This window comes from Acipenser ruthenus, chromosome 58 (genome assembly GCF_902713425.1).
Source record: "Acipenser ruthenus chromosome 58, fAciRut3.2 maternal haplotype, whole genome shotgun sequence".
NCBI classification, from domain to species: domain Eukaryota; kingdom Metazoa; phylum Chordata; class Actinopteri; order Acipenseriformes; family Acipenseridae; genus Acipenser; species Acipenser ruthenus.
This window is the reverse complement of record NC_081246.1, coordinates 4,268,368-4,287,268: the sequence shown is the minus strand read 5'-3', so window position 1 is coordinate 4,287,268 and position 18,901 is coordinate 4,268,368. Positions and strand designations below refer to the sequence as shown.

Genomic DNA, 18,901 nt, shown 5'->3' with positions numbered 1-18,901 from the left:
GAGACTAGGGTGTGTGAACTATGGGCAGCAGTGTGGAGTAGTGGTCAGGACTCTGGACTCTTGACCGGAGGGTTGTGGGTTTAATCCCTGGTAGGGGACACTGCTGCTGTACCCTTGAGCAAGGTACTTTACCTAGATTGCTCCAGTAAAAACCCAACTGTATAAATGGGGAATTGTATGTAAAAATAATGTGAGATCTTGTAACAATTGTAAGTCGCCCTGGATAAGGGCGTCTGCTAAGAAATAAATAATAATAATAATAATAATATGCATCAGCTGCAGAGTCACTTACAACTACGTCTCACCCGAAAGACGGAGCACAAGGAGGTGAAGTGACTTGCTCAGGGTCACACAATGAGTTGAGGTGGGATTTGAACCGGGGAGCTGCTGGTTACAAGCCCTTTTCTTTAACCACTGGACCACACAGCCACACAGCAAAACATAAGTACTCCAATTATCTGCTTTAAAAAAAATAAATACAGGAACTGATTGAAACACTATACTCCAGACCCAAATCTACAGAGACTAGAATTAATAAGAACATTCAAAATAACCAGGAATGGATATTTAACGCGGGGGGGGGGGGGGGGGGGGGGGGTACGTGTTAGCAAGCAATGGAACTTATAGATAAATAAATAAATCAATAAATACTTCTCAGAGATTGATACTTGAACTGATTCGGTTTGGGGGGAAAATATGTAATAGCAAAAAAACTGCAATACCACAATGATCCGCTAGAGTGTACACTAGAGCAGAATCTGGAGCTAAACATGATCAGGGATATCGAGATGGAGATTTTGAAAGTAATGGTCAAAATTCGGACATATTTAAATTTACTGAAAAATGGAATCAGACTACAGTAAAGCGTCACTTCCCCCCAACATTAAAAACAACAGCACAATTAAAAAAAAACAAAAAAAAAAAAACAACGCATCTTTATTTAAGCACAGAGAAATACATTGCCAGTTTAAATTCAGTAGTTTAATTTTGGAAATCTCTCCCCTGGACTAAATTACCCTGAAGATTTATTGAGAGCTAGAGAGATATCTGTGGTCTGTATTAAAACAAAACGATGTCCATAGCTGTTACAAAACACGTCTTTGGAGTCGCCATAACCTTTCGTTTAATTCAGGTCTGTGTCAGCAGGGATAAAGCTCTCGTTGCTGCACAGGCAGCATTGCTGGCTCTTTATCGCCACCTTGTGGGCTGTAATTGAATAGCTCTTCGTTACACAGATCTTGGGTGTACCCCCGGAGTTCAGAAAAGTAACGAGGCAGCGAAAAACACGTTGCAGATTTTCCCCACAGATTTAACTACAGCTCAGCTATTGCAAGGGTTAAGCATTCAGTTCAGGGTGGAGAGCTGTCAATAATAATGATCAGATTACAAAGCAGAGACTCGTGGGATTGCCAGCCTCACTTGCGAGCCATCACCAAGGCAACGGTCATAGTGACAAGCAGCACGCACATAGCAACGCTGAGAATCACGGTGATGACCACCATCCCCCCTGAACGACCGAAGGGCTTGTTCAAGGAGCGGTGATCTTCCGGCTCTCCTGAAAGAGAGAGAGAGAGAGAGAGAGAATAAGTATTTACAGGCAGGGGTGCAACGCTGTCCTTCCCTCACCTTTACAATCCAGAACCAAATCGACGGAGATGAACTTCCAAGCGGAGTGTTTTAAAAAGCAAATCAGTCTTTAATTCAGTGACTAACGACTAGAAGTCTTTCTCAGTGTCTTCAGTGTGAATTCAATGACTAACGACTAGAAGTCTTTCTCAGTGTCTTCAGTGTGAATTCAATGACTAACGACTAGAAGTCTTTCTCAGGGTCTTCAGTGTGAATTCAATGACTAACGACTAGAAGTCTTTCTCAGGGTCTTCAGTGTGAATTCAATGACTAACGACTAGAAGTCTTTCTCAGGGTCTTCAGTGTGAATTCAATGACTCACGACTAGAAGTCTTATGTTATAAGAGCAGGGGTCACAGTTATAAATCTATTATGGTTGACACAGACCTCCACTGCACTCGGTACCTCAGTCTTCATGATGTGATCTCAAACTAAACCAGTTTAATAAGAAAAATAAAAACGCACCTTTAGTTAGGAGAGGCTCAGACCAGTTAGTCGCTGCTACGAGTTCCAGGCCTTCGTTGTACAAAGCGTAGCGCACCCTGAAAACACACACCCACACAATCGCTTAAACACATCCCAGTCAGCAGCACTGGTTTGACATGGCTTGTTTTCACATTCCAGTTACTATCTGAAGGAGCTTCAGGTCATTCCCAGTGGCTCTGTTGCTTCGCTGTGAAGTCTGTGTGTCTGTCGGTCTCTCTGTCTGTCTGTGTGTGTGCGCCTGTGTGTGCCTCTATGTGTGTGTGTGGAGGCTCTGTCTGTCTGTGTGTCTGTCGGTCTCTCTGTCTGTGTGTGTGTGTGTGTGCCTGTGTGTGCCTCTGTGTGTGTGTGTGGAGGCTCTGTCTGTCTGTGTGTCTGTCGGTCTCTCTGTCTGTCTGTGTGTGTGTGCCTGTGTGTGCCTCTGTGTGTGTGTGTGGAGGCTCTGTCTGTCTGTGTGTCTGTTGGTCTCTCTGTCTGTCTGTGTGTGTGTGTGTGGAGGCTCTGTCTGTCTGTGTGTCTGTTGGTCTCTCTCTCTCACACTGTCTGTCTCTCTCTCTCTGTGTCAGTCTATTTCTCGGTCTCTCTCTCTGTCTCTATCTCTCTCTCTGTGTCTCCTCTCCCCTCTCTCTCTGTCTCTCTCCTCTTTCTCTCTCTCTCTCTCTCCTCTCCCCCCTCTCTCTCTCTCCGTCTGTCTGTCTCTGTCTCTCTCTCTCCCCCCTCTCTCTCTCTCTCCCCCCTCTCTCTCTCTCTCTCTCTCTCTCTCTCTCTCTCTCTCTCTCTCTCCCTCTCTCGTCTTGTGAAGCGCTTGTCTGGTTGTAATGATACTTGCTCAGGACTTTCTTCAGCTCACAGGTTTCACTAGTCCGTGAAAGAGTGAAAGTGTGTCTGGCAGATTCTCCACATAAACTCAAAGCAGCTCAAAGCCGGGTGAACAATAAGTGATGTCTGTTCAATTCTGTTCTGTTAGAAATCTACAGCAAAGGTCATTGAAGTACCAATTCTTGGAAATAACTGTCACAATATTTCTCTACAGAGTCCCTGCCTTTAACCGCGACCTATACAGCCATAACCCCGCCCACATACCTCACAGCCCCGCCCTATACCCATAGCCACGCCCACACACCCTACACCCCTCCCTTTCCCCTCTTACCAGTACTTGCTGTCTGGCAGCACCTGCACCACACAGCTATCGTTGATGCAGTTAATATCCGGACCCAGCTGGTAGGCAAACACTTGCACGTTCTGGGGTTCAGAAAAAAGGGGGTCACAGTTCGGAACGGAGAAGCGGGTGGGCATCTTATAGGTTGAGTTGTCATCTGATAAAAAAAATAATAATCTGATCATGGTTTGTTCTTTAACATGCTTTACCAGACCTCTCTGTGCTTTACAATGCTTCCCTATGCTTTACCAGACCTCTCTGTGCTTTACAATGCTTCCCTATGCTTTACCAGACCTCTCTGTGCTTTACAATGCTTCCCTGTGCTTTACCAGACCTCTCTGTGCTTCACAATGCTTCCCTATGCTTTACCAGACCTCTCTGTGCTTTACAATGCTTCCCTGTGCTTTACCAGACCTCTCTGTGCTTTACAATGCTTCCCTATGCTTTACCAGACCTCTCTGTGCTTTACAATGCTTCCCTCTGCTTTACCAGACCTCTCTGTGCTTTACAATGCTTCCCTATGCTTTCCCAGACCTCTCTGTGCTTTACAATGCTTCCCTATGCTTTACCAGACCTCTCTGTGCTTTACAATGCTTCCCTATGCTTTACCACACCTCTGTGCTTTACAATGCTTCCCTATGCTTTACCAGACCTCTCTGTGCTTTACAATGCTTCCCTATGCTTTACCAGACCTCTCTGTGCTTTACAATGCTTCCCTATGCTTTACCACACCTCTGTGCTTTACAATGCTTCCCTATGCTTTACCAGACCTCTCTGTGCTTTACAATGCTTCCCTATGCTTTACCAGACCTCTCTGTGCTTTACAATGCTTCCCTATGCTTTACCAGACCTCTCTGTGCTTTACAATGCTTCCCTATGCTTTACCAGACCTCTCTGTGCTTTACAATGCTTCCCTATGCTTTACCAGACCTCTCTGTGCTTTACAATGCTTCCATATGCTTTACCAGACCTCTCTGTGCTTTACAATGCTTCCCTATGCTTTACCAGACCTCTCTGTGCTTTACAATGCTTCCCTATGCTTTAGATGTACTGATCTGTAGTTAACCTGTGGTATATAAGGTAATGGCTAAGGGATAAGCAGACAGTTTTCCATCAAAACGTGTTTGTTGCCAGGTTTCATAAGAACAGGTAAAAGGCAATAGTTAAGAGATCGTGATCTTAAATCTGCTGTTTGAGGCGGCTGACCACCTCACATAACTGAATGGAACAGAAAATTAAATAAATGGAAGTTTGTCCTTTGGAATCAAATCTATATAATCTGCTATACATTTCAATTAGAAGTCTTCCGAGTCTTAATTATACATTCTTGATAATCACTGATAAATGACAGAATTAATGCTGTAATTATAATAAACGGAACCCCATCCATACAATGGCTAATCAAGCTGGTTGCAAAACCTGGACTGGATCACACTGCTGTGCAATAGGAGTCCAATTCCCAACCCTGTATTGTATAAACCCATTTTTTAAAATCAAACACATTTGGGATACTTACCGTCTCTCCTGACCTCCACTTGAATGAAGGCGGTCTCCCGATTGGCCAGCGTTTTATCGACAGCTTCTCCCAGCCACTCCTCAAAGAGGCAGAAGGCGGGCTTTAGCCAGAGGGAAGTGCTGTGGCGAGACCAATCCCCGAACGCCAACATGACCAGACGATCTGCAGAGACAGGGAGCAAACCACCTACCAGTCCTGCTTTCACTGGGAGTTTAATAATCAGACACGCCTGAGCTTGTTAGCTAGACACACTGGGGGCTGATCAAGCTGGTAGCAGTAAAACCTGGACTGGATCACACTGCTGTGCAAGAGGAGTCTGATTCCCATCACCGTGAGAATGGATTTTATAAGAGAATCTTAGAATGCAGCTCTGTACCAAACATTATGAAGAAGTGTACCGTCTCTAAGCAACTTAAAAAAGTCACACGGTCTCAATATAGCAGCCATATTCATTCAGAGGTCAAACGCATGGACTGAAACACGTGTGTGGTTTTAGTTAGGCGTCTTAAACAACTTCTAAAAAGTCTCGTGGGTTTTACCGCGTGCGGCTGTGTGTTAAGATTGTGTTTTAAGTGAAATTCATGTGCGACTCATTAAAATCGTCAATTCAATTAGACAACCGCCAAATGCGCCCATTTTCAGTTCTTGTGGTATGATTTCATACATACAAGAAATCAAAACTACAGAAGCAACAGGGTGTTCGGATAAATGCGCACACCGCTGTGTGTGATTGTATATATATATATATATATATATATATATATATACACACACGTGTTGAATGACCGTGGCTATAAGTTTCATAACCGTGAAGAAAACTTCCGGCGAATCTTGTGAATGTGACGTATCCTCCCCCGACTCACCGACAATGACTTCAGAGAGGACGGGTTTCCGTGGCAACGGCAGCAGAACTAAACCCAAAATGATCGCCAGTCTCACTGAGAGATCCATTCTGAATGAACTCGGAGCTCAGAAAACAAACGACGCGCCTCTCTCTCTCTCAACCCTGCTTTGAACACGAAGCGCGTCCGTGAAACACCGGCACGCCGCTTTCCTTTAATTTACCAACTAGTTCAAACCTGCACCGTCAATTACCGTAAAGCACGGCGAAGAAGCGTACGTGACGTCAATCAAATTATGTCACACACAGTGGGACAAACGGTACATTTCCACGTGCATTTTGCTTTACAATGCTTATGCTTTACCAGACCTCTCTGTGCTTTACAATGCTTCCCTATGCTTTACCAGACCTTTCTGTGCTTTACAATGCTTCCCTATGCTTTACCAGACCTCTCTGTGCTTTACAATGCTTCCCTATGCTTTACCAGACCTCTCTGTGCTTTACAATGCTTCCCTATGCTTTACCAGACCTCTCTGTGCTTTACAATGCTTCCCTATGCTTTACCAGACCTCTCTGTGCTTTACAATGCTTCCCTATGCTTTACCAGACCTCTCTGTGCTTTACAATGCTTCCCTATGCTTTACCAGACCTCTCTGTGCTTTACAATGCTCCCCTATGCTTTACCAGACCTCTCTGTGCTTAATGTGGCTGGATCCGCTTGTTTTGAATGGATCGTTTTCAAACACTCGCCCGTTTCCTGCACAGATTACCTCTGCGCAATACCTCCAGTGTATCGCTTCTTGAAATCACACGACCGTAAAATTGATTTCATTTACGTGTTTTTTTTTAAAAAAAATATGAAACAACTAAATGGGTTTTTACATGGCAAGTCTGACCTTTTCATTTCAAAGCGAAGCGACTCGTCTTTATTGATGTGAAGGCAGTCCCACAGAACGCGTGTAATACAAAGTGCGTGTCGCATGAAACACTTTATTTTTTAATTCTCGCTTTGATGAAGAGGAGTCTCTTATTAACATGTCGCGGTCTCGTTTGTACGTTCTGCTTGTAAATGGCATATTAAGGCCTGGCAGATTTAAAAAAGCCGATTCAGTTGTTCCACAGAATACAAGAACTGTAAATTAAATCAATGTTACTATGAACGCGATTCTCAGTGTGACTGAGAGACACGAATTTAAAGGAGAGGAGAAAAGTCGAGTAAAACACGCAGAGTCAGAAGCCCTGTTATATGCCAATCTCTTAACCAGGTCTCTCTTGAAAAAATAAAGAGATAGATTTGAATATCAACGGGACTTTTCTGGTTAAATAAACGTTAAATACATAAATAAAACACAACACAGAAACACGCACACAGAGACACACACACACACACACAGACACACACACACACACACAGAGACACACACACACACACACAGACACACACACACACACACACAGACACACACAGAGACACACACGCACACACACACACACACACACACACACACACACACAGAGACAGACACACACACACACACACACTCACCCAGACACACACCCACCCAGACACACACACACACACACACAGACACACACACACCCAGACAGACACACACACGCAGACACACACCCACCCAGACACACACACACACACACACACACACACAGAGACACACACACACACACACACAGACACACACCCACCCAGACACAGACACAGAGACACACGCACACGCACACACACACAGACACACACACACACACACAGAGACAGACACACACACACACACACTCACCCAGACACACACACACTCACCCAGACACACACACACAGACACACACCCACCCAGACACACACACACACACACACACAGAGACACACACACACACACAGACAGACACACACACTCACCCAGACACACACACACACACACAGACACAGAGACACACACACAGACACACACACACACACAAACACACACACGCACACACACACACGCACACAGACACACTCACACAGACACACACAGACAAACACACACACACAGACACGCACAGCGATACATTCAGAGAAACAGACACACACACACGCACAGCGATACATTCAGAGAAACAGACACACACACACAGACACACACACACAGCGATACATTCAGAGAAACACACACACAGACACGCACAGCGATACATTCAGAGAAACAGACACACACACACACAGACACACACACACACACACACGCATGAAGAAAAGTTTTGCCGCACACAATAACAGTTGAAACAGAACTTCGGATGGGCTCATCCTGCGTTGAATTCCCTGGCTCGGATCTCTAGCGCACTTGTGAAGGATTGATTACCCGGGAGCCGAGGGCCACTTGAGTCCTATTAATTCGCAGAGCTGAGAGAGCCGGTGACTCATTTAAACACGTACCTTCATTCGAGAGCTCGCATTAGCACACTGCGGCGAAAAGACACCAATTAACGCGGCTGTTATGTGAAGCGCACTTACACGAGCATTACCAGGGCCCGGCGGAGACGCGCTGCGCCGTGTGCCGCATTTCAAACAGGGGGTAGCTTTTATTTCTGTTATGCCGCTTGGTTTGTTTTTGTATAATTTAACCCCAATGTCTAAAAAAAAACAAACAAAAAACATTGAAAAACAAAATGGCGTCCTGCCATCTCTTTCTTTTGGTATTGTAATGGATACGTTAATCTTTAAAAACAGATTTTTAATTATCGTTATTATTTTGTGTTATCTTTCAATATCCCTGCTGTCTGTCCTAATGGGATTGATGCAGACACCACCAATCATCTATTTAAAAAACCCCTTTAGCCAGCGCAGAAGGCGGCGAATTCAAGATAATTGGTATAATTGAAGCCTTTTAGTGCTAACTGTGCTGTCGTCAGAGAGAGGGGGGTGACGTCACGCAGGACAGCAGCTCTGTGAAGCAGAGAGACGGACGGATGTACAGACAGACAAACCGACACCCACCTATAGTCCCAGAACCTTCTCAATAACTGAAGAAACTTTAATAGGCAGTTGCACGACCATGGGTGAAGCGGTTCCCCAGATATATGGGAGAGGTACATTATATGCCCTAAATCCCTTTGTACTCCAAGCGGATTCTAATGTAGTTATTATTATTTGTTTATTTAGCAGACGCCTTTATCCAAGGCGACTTACAGAGACTAGGGTGTGTGAACTATGCATCAGCTGCAGAGTCACTTACAACTACGTCTCACCCGAAAGACGGAGCACAAGGAGGTTAAGTGACTTGCTCAGGGTCACACAGAGTGGGATTTGAACCGGGGACCTCCTGCTTACAAGCCCTTTTCTTTAACCACTGGACCACACAGCCACACAGTTCATTGAAGCTGCTAATTTAAGATATGCTTGAGATAAAGACCAGGGATGCGTTCACGGAGATCAATCTGCGCGGATTCTAGGAAGAATCTGACCCATTTAGCCAATGGGCGCGTTCACGGAGATCATTCTTAGAAGCTCATTGGCTAAACTGATCAGATTCTGCGCAGAATGAATGATTCTGTGAACGCACCCCCGGGACCTGCAACGGACCTCGATGGTCAGAGTTGAGGACCCCTGCTCCAAATCAGCCTACACGCGTTACAGCGACGCGTATTACGTCACCTGCAACGGACAATAGCATTTCAAAGGCCTGCTTTATCTACGGGTGGGAGAAGCGACCTGCCCGGGTTCCATTAGCGTGTCCTTGCTAATTACACCCAGCGCAAATACGCGCTTTCATATTGCAACCCACAGCCGGAGTCATCTGAGAGATGGGAGGTGAGAGAAAGGAGATGAGGGAATTATAATGACCTTCAAGGTTATGCAATCCATTTCGCCCACTGGAAAAGGCTCTCTGGTGATATCTGGACTTGGGACCATATACAGCTGTGCCCTGTGGCATCCTCCTATAGAATGAACGAATGTAGCTTCATAACGTCGAATGAAACCTGCCTAATATATCGAAACAATACGTCGACATGCTGAATTAAATATATCTCCATACACTTAACGAATTTGAAAAATGTGACATTTCAAAATCTAACATGAAATACTACTGGACTGCTATTATGGCTTCGTTTGATTACACGATGATGTTAAATAAAATATCTATCTATCTATCTATCTATCTATCTATCTATCTATCTATCTATCTATCTATCTGTCTGTCTGTCTGTCTGTCTGTCTGTCGCTCTGTCTGTCTGTCTGTGTGTCTGTCTGTGTGTCTGTCTGTGTGTCTGTCTATCTGTCTGTCTGTCTCTCTGTCTGTCTGTGTGTCTGTCTGTGTGTCTGTCTGTGTGTCTGTCTGTCTGTGTGTCTGTCTGTCTGTGTGTCTGTCTGTCTGTCTATCTGTCTGTGTGTCTGTCTGTCTGTCTGTCTGTGTGTCTGTCTGTCTGTCTGTCTGTGTGTCTGTGTGTGTGTGTGTGTGTCTGTCTGTCTGTCTGTCTGTGTGTGTGTGTGTCTGTGTGTCTGTCTGTGTGTCTGTGTGTCTGTCTGTGTGTCTGTCTATCTATCTATCTATCTAATTGTTTTAATGTGTTGCAGATATTAATATCTATCTCTCTATCGCAGAATGCGCTCCCTCCCTCCCTCCCCTCGTTCTCTATTGAACTTTGCGCACTGACTCTCTCCGGCTATCAGAACATTACATTTTTTTTTTCAGATAATTACAGTCGCTAAGAGGACTAATTTTCTTGTCAAAAAGGACCAGCCAGGCTTTAATGCTGGAGGAAGAGATGAAACAGTCCGGCATAAAAAGCTTTTAGCACGCTCTCATCTCCCCCCCACTCCACATAACTCATTCTGCGTAACAGCGAGAAGTATTATATGCGAATTATAATTACCCCCCCCCCCCCCCCCCGCTGTGAAGCTGATATAAAAACCTCCCGACTTCGACACAGCCGCCACAAGAACACCTGCAGATTTTCTAGTTATTATTTTTTACAAGTTTTATACGGGCTGAGAAACGGCTTCGAATCACATTTCAAGTTTCCTAGATTTCTAGCTTTCATACCCTGAAAAAAAAAATTGTTTTGTTATTTTAAAATTGTATTTATTTTATTTTTTTTTAAAGGAAAATCTTGACAGTTAAGGTGAGTCTCCTCCTTTCAATTTGTCTTATTTTTTGAGAAGGGGATGTATAGTCGAGGCGTGTCTGCGTGTCCTAATTTAAAATGTGCTTTTTAAAATTGTGAAGAGACTTGGTAATCATGTGATGTGGAGTAGATGATTGAGAGGATTAGATTCTGGGGATCTGAGGATTTTCATCAGGGAAGTCTAGTGCGTATATTTGGCGTAAACTAGAGACCGGAGTTGCTGAAGTAAAACAAACACAAAACTAAACTCCAGGAGGAATCTCTGTCTCTCGCACGACTAGATAAATAACTAATTACTAAATACACAAAAAATAATCATATTTTCGGCAGATTTTTCTCTCTCTCCTGGTTTTGACTTCAGCGTTCGATTCAATGCACTCAGAGCGCGTTTCATTTGTAAAATACAGTTATTTTTTTTTCATTTGAATAAGTATAATAAATTAACAATGAAAATAAACAGTAAAATAAAATGGAATGTAAAATATTTTTTTTACGCAACTCTGTACGCGATCGGAGAAAACAAACAAACACAACTACTTTTGAGAGTTATCGTCGCGGTATAGCTCCAGCCTTTTGCATTTAAAATCCGCGTCTCTTAAATTAAAACAATTCTATCGACACCTTTAGAAATCACCCTTACGAGGCTCTAATTAGGGCACATAAGCAGCCGGAGTCACCTCCCATCTCTCAGATGACTCCGGCTGTGGGTTGCAATATGAAAGCGCGTATTTGCGCTGGGTGTAATTAACAAGGACACCCTTACGAGGCTCTAATTAGGGCACATAAGCAGCAGTGTGGAGTAGTGGTGAGGACTCTGGACTCTTGACCGGAGGGTCGTGGGTTCAATCCCAGGTGGGGGGACACTGCTGCTGTACCCTTGAGCAAGGTACTTTACCTAGATTGCTCCAGTAAAAACCCCACTGTATAAATGGGGAATTGTATGTAAAAATAATGTGATATCTTGTAACAATTGTAAGTCGCCCTGGATAAGGGCGTCTGCTAAGAAATAAATAATAATAATAATAATAACATAAATTCTGAAGCGCTGTGACTGACGGCTCCACGAATCACCAGGAACACAGGAGATCATCCACAAAATCATATATATAATGTAGATCTGAAATTTAACATAATCAAAGAAACTCGAAAATGATATCGGAAAAAAAAGTCTATCGGAAGTAGTACATTAGTATTTTATGTTAGATTTTGAAGTGTCACGTTTTTCAACGTGTTAGTTTAAGGTAACATTATTCAGCAGGTTTCGTTCGATTTTATGTTTGAAGTCAGATTAGTTCATTCTAGGGGATTGCAAAACGTTTGAACACAGTTGTTTTTTTCCATATTATTATTATTATTATTATTATTATTATTATTATTATTATTATTATTATTATTATTAATTTCTCAGCAGACGCCAGGGCGACTTACAATTGTTACAAGATATCACATTATTTTTACAGACAATTACATTATTTTTTTCACATAATTTTTTACATACAATTCCCCATTTATACAGTTGGGTTTTTACTGGAGCAACCTAGGTAAAGTACCTTGCTCAAGGGTACAGCATATATTTGGAGAACAAACAGGGTTTAAACATTATTTCGATTCTGGGGGTATAGGGTGCGTGCGTGCGTGCGTGCGTGCGTGCGCAGCGATCCTCACGAACCCCCAGCAGTTGTTTCTTCACTCGTTTCACTCTGAATGATAAATCAGCCGGATCCACACCAGCGGACCCGCCGCTGATTTCTGTGGAGAGCTGCGACGCATACGTCATCCAGTATAGAAATGGGAAATCTCAAATGCTAGTGTGCAAACCTCTGTTATTTTAAACTGTAGTAACAATTGGTGTCCAGGAGGTGTCGCTGTTAAGCCGACAGAAGCGCGTATCCAGTTATACAGAAACTACATTATGCATGTATTTTGTATTTCTCTGAATCTAACACGTTTCCTTTATTGGTTTCAATAATTAAAAGTAACACTGTACAGAAATGAAGCAGTTATATGATTTTTTCCACCCTAGTATATCCGCGGATCATCGTGTGAGTTTAGCGATTGTATTAATAACGGCTTTTAAAAATCCAATTCAAGTTAACACGATCGTCTCAAACAATGCATGGGTTCAGGCGTTTTTTTCGTCAGTCAAATCTTTATAGAAACTGTCGACCAAAAACATCGCATGACCTCACAATGAGACTTCTTATTGCAACGCATTTGCAAAGCCTCGATTCTTTAACGATCTCCGACTTTCTGAAGGAGACAAACACATCTGTCAATTGAACACAAAACTAAAACAGCGAACAGCCAGGCTCTGTTAGTAGCAGCGTGTTTATGATCGCTTAACAGAACACGGCAGGAATCTGCGGGAGAATGCGAATTCTGAGGTTTCCCGCGGAGCTCCGTCGCCCGCAGATTTGGCCCGACTCTATCTTGAACCCCTCTTTATCCACGTGTCGGATCTGCTGCAGTCCTTGTGGTTTTGTGTTTCAGATGCAACACCCCAGGACGCTGCTTTGCCTCTCCTTGATTCTCTGTGGCCTGGTTTCACAATCGCTCGGCCTGACTTTCAGTGTAAGTTTTGTATTTTGAAACACAACACATGTATTTATAAGAGCGCCCATTGAGTCTGTAGCTGCCATCTGTAATGCGTGTGAAATCAAACCAATGGAACTGAACATCTAAACAGGAAAACGAGCGAGAAAAGGAATCACAGAGCCCCAAATGGTACAATAGCTTTTTAACACAATATGAACTAGGATGCTATGTATAATAATAACACTACTAGAATACAATATGAACTAGGATGCTCTGTATAATAATAACACTGCTAGAATACAATCTGAACTAGGATGCTCTGTATAATAATAACACTACTAGAATACAATATGAACTAGGATGCTATGTATAATAATAACACTACTAGAATACAATATGAACTAGGATGCAACCAGTTCACAAACAGTATATCTGACATGTTAGCAGTGCAAGGCTAGCGCATCGGGTGAGGATCCAGGAACGCGGTTCTGATCAGGGGAGTTTCGCTGTCACCTCACCAGCTCTCCCTGAGAGTCTAACCTTCATTAATCCCGACGTGTTTACTTGTTCCAGGGGAAAGACAAAAGGGGATGGACTTTGAACAGCGCCGGTTATCTCCTCGGCCCTCGTAAGTATAAAACATTGCGGTCATGTTTCAGTTGTTGCAGCGTTCGCTGTGAACAGCAGCCCTCTTGTGTGACGTTTAATCTGGTAATCAATCAATCAATCAATCAATCAATCTATCAGTCTTTATATTATATAGCGCCTTTCACAGCGGACCGCCATCGCAAAGCGCTTTACAAGATGCAGTAACAACAAGAAAATCCATAATACTTTCAGAGAAATGCATCATTGTTAATTTATGATGTATTGTGTTACGTTGGCTACCAGAGGTTTGGTGGCTCAGTGGTTAAAGAAACGGGCTTGAACCAGGAGGTTGAAATCCCGGCTCACTCACTGACTCGCTGTGGGTGACCCTGAGCAAGTCACTTCACCTCCTTGTGCTCCGTCTTTCGGGTGAGACGTAGTTGTAAGTGACTCTGCAGCTGATGCATAGTTCACACACCCTAGTCTCTGTAATTGTAATGTAATTGTAATGCAATTTGTATCTTTCCATTAACTGTCTCTGATTACTGTGTGTTTGCTTAGTAGTTACTGAGTAAATACATGTTCACTTAAAATACAATGTTATTATACAGGGGACTTTTTCAACCTGAAAAACAAGCACCAGGGGTCACAAATGGAGATTAGATAAAGTGGCATTCAGAACAGAAAATAGGAGTCACTTATTTACACAGAGAAGTCTGGAACCAACTCCCCTGTAATGTTGTTGAAGCCGACACCCTGGGATCCTTCAAGAAGCTGCTTGATGAGATTCTGGGATCAATAAGCTACTTTCTCTCTCTTCTCTCTCTTCTCTCTTCTCTCTCTTCTCTCTCTCTCTCCTCTCTCTCTTCCTCTCTCCTCTCTCTCTCTCTCTCTCTCTCTCTCTCTCCTCTCTCTCTCTCTTTCTCTCTCTTCTCTCTCTCTCTCCTCTCCTCTCTCTCTCTCTTTCTCTCTCTTCTCTCTCTCTCCTCTCTCTCTCTCTCTCTCTCTCTCTCTCTCTCTCTCTCTCTCTCTCTCTCTCAGATGTTTCTTTTCGAGCTCATCTCTCTCTGTTCCCCAAAGGGAGAGCCTCTGTCCGGCGAGGGCGTGGATTTGAACCCCTGTCTCTCCCCAGAGCCCTTCTTACAGATTCGAGTTCAGGTGCCTATTGATCCCGGCTGCAGTTTCTTTTTTTTAATTTTCTCAATCCTAAAATTCTAGGTGATGCTAAACGTTTGGCCATAGCTGTAGTCCCGGGCAGGGTGCAGTCCCTGATTAAGCTCTGATAAAGAACTACATTTCCCAGCTTGCACAGCGGTCGAGTTGAAGAATACGAAAGGTCAGATGCATGTTCTAGCTCTCCTCGATACGAGGATGAGAGGAAAATTCACTTCCGATCGGCTTTTAAAACACTTAAGTTATCCCCCATTGATGGGCACTTCATTGTAAAGCTGAGGGAAGGACGGCTTTTCTCGCTTTGAAATCGACACATTAATAAACAGGCGAGTTTTGATTGATTTATAAGTGCAGTCCTAACCCTTCCCTCCTCCCTCTCCTCTTATCTCTCTCTCTCTTCCTCTCCTCTCCTATCCCCCTCCCTCTCCACTTCTCTCTCTCTCCTCCTCCGTCTCCTCTTCTCTCCCTCCCTCTCCTCTCTTTCTCCCCTCTCTCTCTCTATCCCCCTCTCTCTCCTCTCCTCTCTCCCTCTCTCCTTCTCCTCTCCTCCCTCTCTCCCTCTCCTCTCTCTCCCTCTCTCCCTTTCCTCTCCTCTCCCCTCTCTCTCTATCTCCCTCCCCCTCCTCTCCTCTCTCCCTCTCTCCTTCTCCTCTCCTCTCTTTCTCCTCTCTCTCTCTATCCCCCTCCCCCTCCTCTCCTCTCTCCCTCTCTCCTTCTCCTCTCCTCTCTTTCTCCTCTCTCTCCCCCTCCCCCTCTCCCTCTCTCCTTCTCCTCTCCTCTCTTTCTCCCCTCTCTCTCTCTATCCCCCTCCCCCTCCTCTCCTCTCTCCCTCTCTCCTTCTCCTCTCCTCTCTTTCTCCTCTCTCTCTCTATCCCCCTCCCCCTCCTCTCCTCTCCTCTCCTCTCTCTCCCTCTCTCCTTCTCCTCTCCTCTCTCTCCCCTCTCTCTCTCTACCCCCTCCCCCTCCTCTCCTCTCTCCCTCTCTCCTTCTCCTCTCCTCTCTTTCTCCTCTCTCTCTCTATCCCCCTCCCCCTCCCCTCCTCTCCTCTCCTCTCCTCTCCTCTCCTCTCTCTCCCCCTCCCCCTCTCCCTCTCTCTCTCTCCCCCGTCTCTTCCTCTCTCAGATGCTCATCGGACCCTCAATGATAAAGGTGGTCTTGCAGGAAAGCGCGACGCTGTGGAGGAAAGTTACAAGAAAGCCGAGGATGTTTACAGTAAGAGAACGACAGCCACACCCTTCCCTGCCTGTCTGTCTGCCTGCCACTATGCTAGAACATTACACAGCAGTGTTGCAGCACTAGCTAGAACTACAGTTCCCAGCATGCCTTTTCAATTGCAGCAATGGTGAAGGATGCTGGGAGCTGTAGTTCTTTAACTACAAACTGTGATTCCAGACCACAGCGTGGGCTCGTTGTAGCTCCAGCTAGTGCTGTAACGAGTCACAGCAATTAAGAACTACAGCTCCCAGCGTCCTTCACCATTGCTGCAGGTGAGGAGGCATGCTGGGAAGTGTAGTTCTCGAATGAAGGACACGTGCGTTGAGCGGTTGATAGTCTCTCACTATCTGTCTCTGTCTGTCTCCTCAGCTCCCAACGTGCAGCCGATAGATGAGACTGTCCTGGATTTCATGTCCTACCTTCGACTGAAAGGTAACAGCAAAGCCTTAAGGAGCTGCTAAACCCTGTGCAGCTCCTAACCCATAACCCCTAACCCTAACCCTAACCCTAACCCTAACCCTAACCCTAACCCCTAACCCTAACCCTAACCCTAACCCTAACCCTAACCCTAACCCTAACCCCTAACCATGTGTCCCCATCTACAGCTCTGGACACAAATTAGATTTTTTATTTAACATCATGTAATAAATGCAACTACAAAAAGATATCGCAAGTCTACCGGAAGCCATAACAACAGTACTCCAGTTACAAAGTGGTGTGTAATTCATTATGTTAGGGGAGCAGCATGGAGTAGTGGTTAGGGCTCTGGACTCTTGACCGGAGGGTCGTGGGTTCAATCCCAGGTGGGGGGGACACTGATGCTGTACCCTTGAGCAAGGTACTTTACCTAGATTGCTCCAGTAAAAACCCAACTGTATAAATGGGTAATTGTATGTAAAAATAATGTGATATCTTGTAACAATTGTAAGTCGCCCTGGATAAGGGGGTCTAGTAAGAAATAAATAATATGTTGAGGTAACATTATTCAGCAGCTTTCATTCCACTTTATGACTCTATAGAGTGATGGGAAAACTTTGGTATAGAATATTTTATTTATTATTATTATTATTATTATTTTTCAGAGCTCGGAGCCTTGGACAATCTAATCGTGTCAGAGGACTCAACCTGAAGGAAACGCAGCCCCTCTCTGAATACCCCCCACCCCCCGACCCCCGACCCCCGACCCCCGACCCCCGACCCCAGGATAGATTGTCCCCCTAGTCACAAACAGACAGATAAATAAACCCAGGACTAACTATTAAGATTACAATCGACAGCCCCAACCCATACTGGAAAAAATCATGTATTTAAATACTTAGGATAATTGGTGTTTAAAATTGCCATAGAGGTACATTGGCCTATGTAGTTCAGTCCCACCCCCACCACCAGAGGGCAGTACACTTGCACGGTGATAGCTGAATATCCCAGATGAGCCACCAAATGCAGTTCATACCCCAGAACCTGGCAGCATGCGATCGCTCACCCATGCGATCGTTTAGTTTAGGCTGAATGACCAATCCAGCTGTACGAATGTATTGCGTTTAAATTCAAATAAAAACAAACGCTACTATAACCCAGGCTGACGTTTAAATCTCTATGTGTGTGTGTGTTTTTTATTTGCTATGATTTCAATGTAGCCTTTTTCCCCATTTTTAAAAACTTTCGAAGCTTATGTGTATCGCATTACCGTGCGGCATCCTTCCTCTGATCGAGGGTTCAGGGAGCAAGCAGGTGTGCAGAGTTTATTAAAGCCGTTGAAAACTCGTTTCCAGAGGCACGGACATTTAAAAAAAAAGTTATTTCATGCCACATATCTGAGATAGAGACAGCTGTGGCAAAACGTTTTGCATCACTTAGAATTTTAATAAATAGGAACATAATAATTTAAAAAAATAAACTATGGACATTTTATTTAACATCATGTAATCATAGAAACAAAATGATAAAAATACTAAAAGTCTACCGGAAGCCATAATAGTAGTACAGTGGTATTTCAGGTTAGATTGTATAATTTTTGTCAGTTTTTCATTATGTGGGAAACTACAAAGCTGTGTGGAATTCAATATGTTAACAAGGGAACATTATTCAGCAGCTTTCATTGGACTCTATGAAGCTGAGGGAGTTCATTCTATATAGAGGGGGTGGAATTCAATATGTTAACAAGGGAACATTATTCAGCAGCTTTCATTGGACTCTATGAAGCTGAGGGAGTTCATTCTATATAGAGGGGGTGGAATTCAATATGTTAACAAGGGAACATTATTCAGCAGCTTTCATTGGACTCTATGAAGCTGAGGGATTTCATTCTATATAGAGGGGGTGGAATTCAATATGTTAACAAGGGAACATTATTCAGCAGCTTTCACTGGACTCTATGAAGCTGAGGGAGTTCATTCTATATAGAGGGGGTGGAATTCAATATGTTAACAAGGGAACATTATTCAGCAGCTTTCATTGGACTCTATGAAGCTGAGGGAGTTCATTCTATATAGAGGGGGTGGAATTCAATATGTTAACAAGGGAACATTATTCAGCAGCTTTCATTGGACTCTATGAAGCTGAGGGAGTTCATTCTATATAGAGGGGGTGGAATTCAATATGTTAACAAGGGAACATTATTCAGCAGCTTTCATTGGACTCTATGAAG

General features: G+C 44.0%; 2 protein-coding genes across 5 annotated transcripts; one reads left to right on the top strand and one right to left on the bottom strand.

Annotated features, from left to right (window-relative positions):
* Window positions 1-919: 919 nt before the first annotated feature.
* On the bottom strand, window positions 920-5,866 carry LOC131724973 (uncharacterized). Its single transcript, XM_059018159.1, has 5 exons — window positions 5,648-5,866; window positions 4,785-4,946; window positions 3,260-3,425; window positions 2,092-2,168; window positions 920-1,555 (listed from the first exon to the last, which is right to left on the bottom strand). The coding sequence occupies exons 1-5, from the start codon at window positions 5,733-5,735 to the stop codon at window positions 1,416-1,418; spliced, it is 633 nt and encodes a 210-aa protein (XP_058874142.1). The 5' UTR covers window positions 5,736-5,866; the 3' UTR covers window positions 920-1,415.
* Window positions 4,941-17,450, top strand: LOC131724974 (galanin peptides-like). 4 transcript variants are annotated; one of them, XM_059018161.1, is made up of 7 exons: window positions 4,941-5,115; window positions 13,234-13,314; window positions 13,852-13,906; window positions 14,908-15,024; window positions 16,162-16,251; window positions 16,624-16,686; window positions 17,337-17,450. In XM_059018161.1, exons 2-7 carry the CDS (start codon window positions 13,234-13,236, stop codon window positions 17,381-17,383), a joined length of 453 nt encoding a protein of 150 aa, XP_058874144.1. In that variant the 5' UTR covers window positions 4,941-5,115; the 3' UTR covers window positions 17,384-17,450. The 4 variants fall into 4 exon arrangements, with proteins under 4 accessions (XP_058874144.1, XP_058874145.1, XP_058874143.1 ...); XM_059018162.1 differs by lacking the exon at window positions 4,941-5,115 and adding an exon at window positions 10,561-10,740 and having other exon boundaries at window positions 14,947-15,024; XM_059018160.1 differs by lacking the exon at window positions 4,941-5,115 and adding an exon at window positions 10,561-10,740.
* The last annotated feature ends 1,451 nt before the right edge of the window (window positions 17,451-18,901 follow it).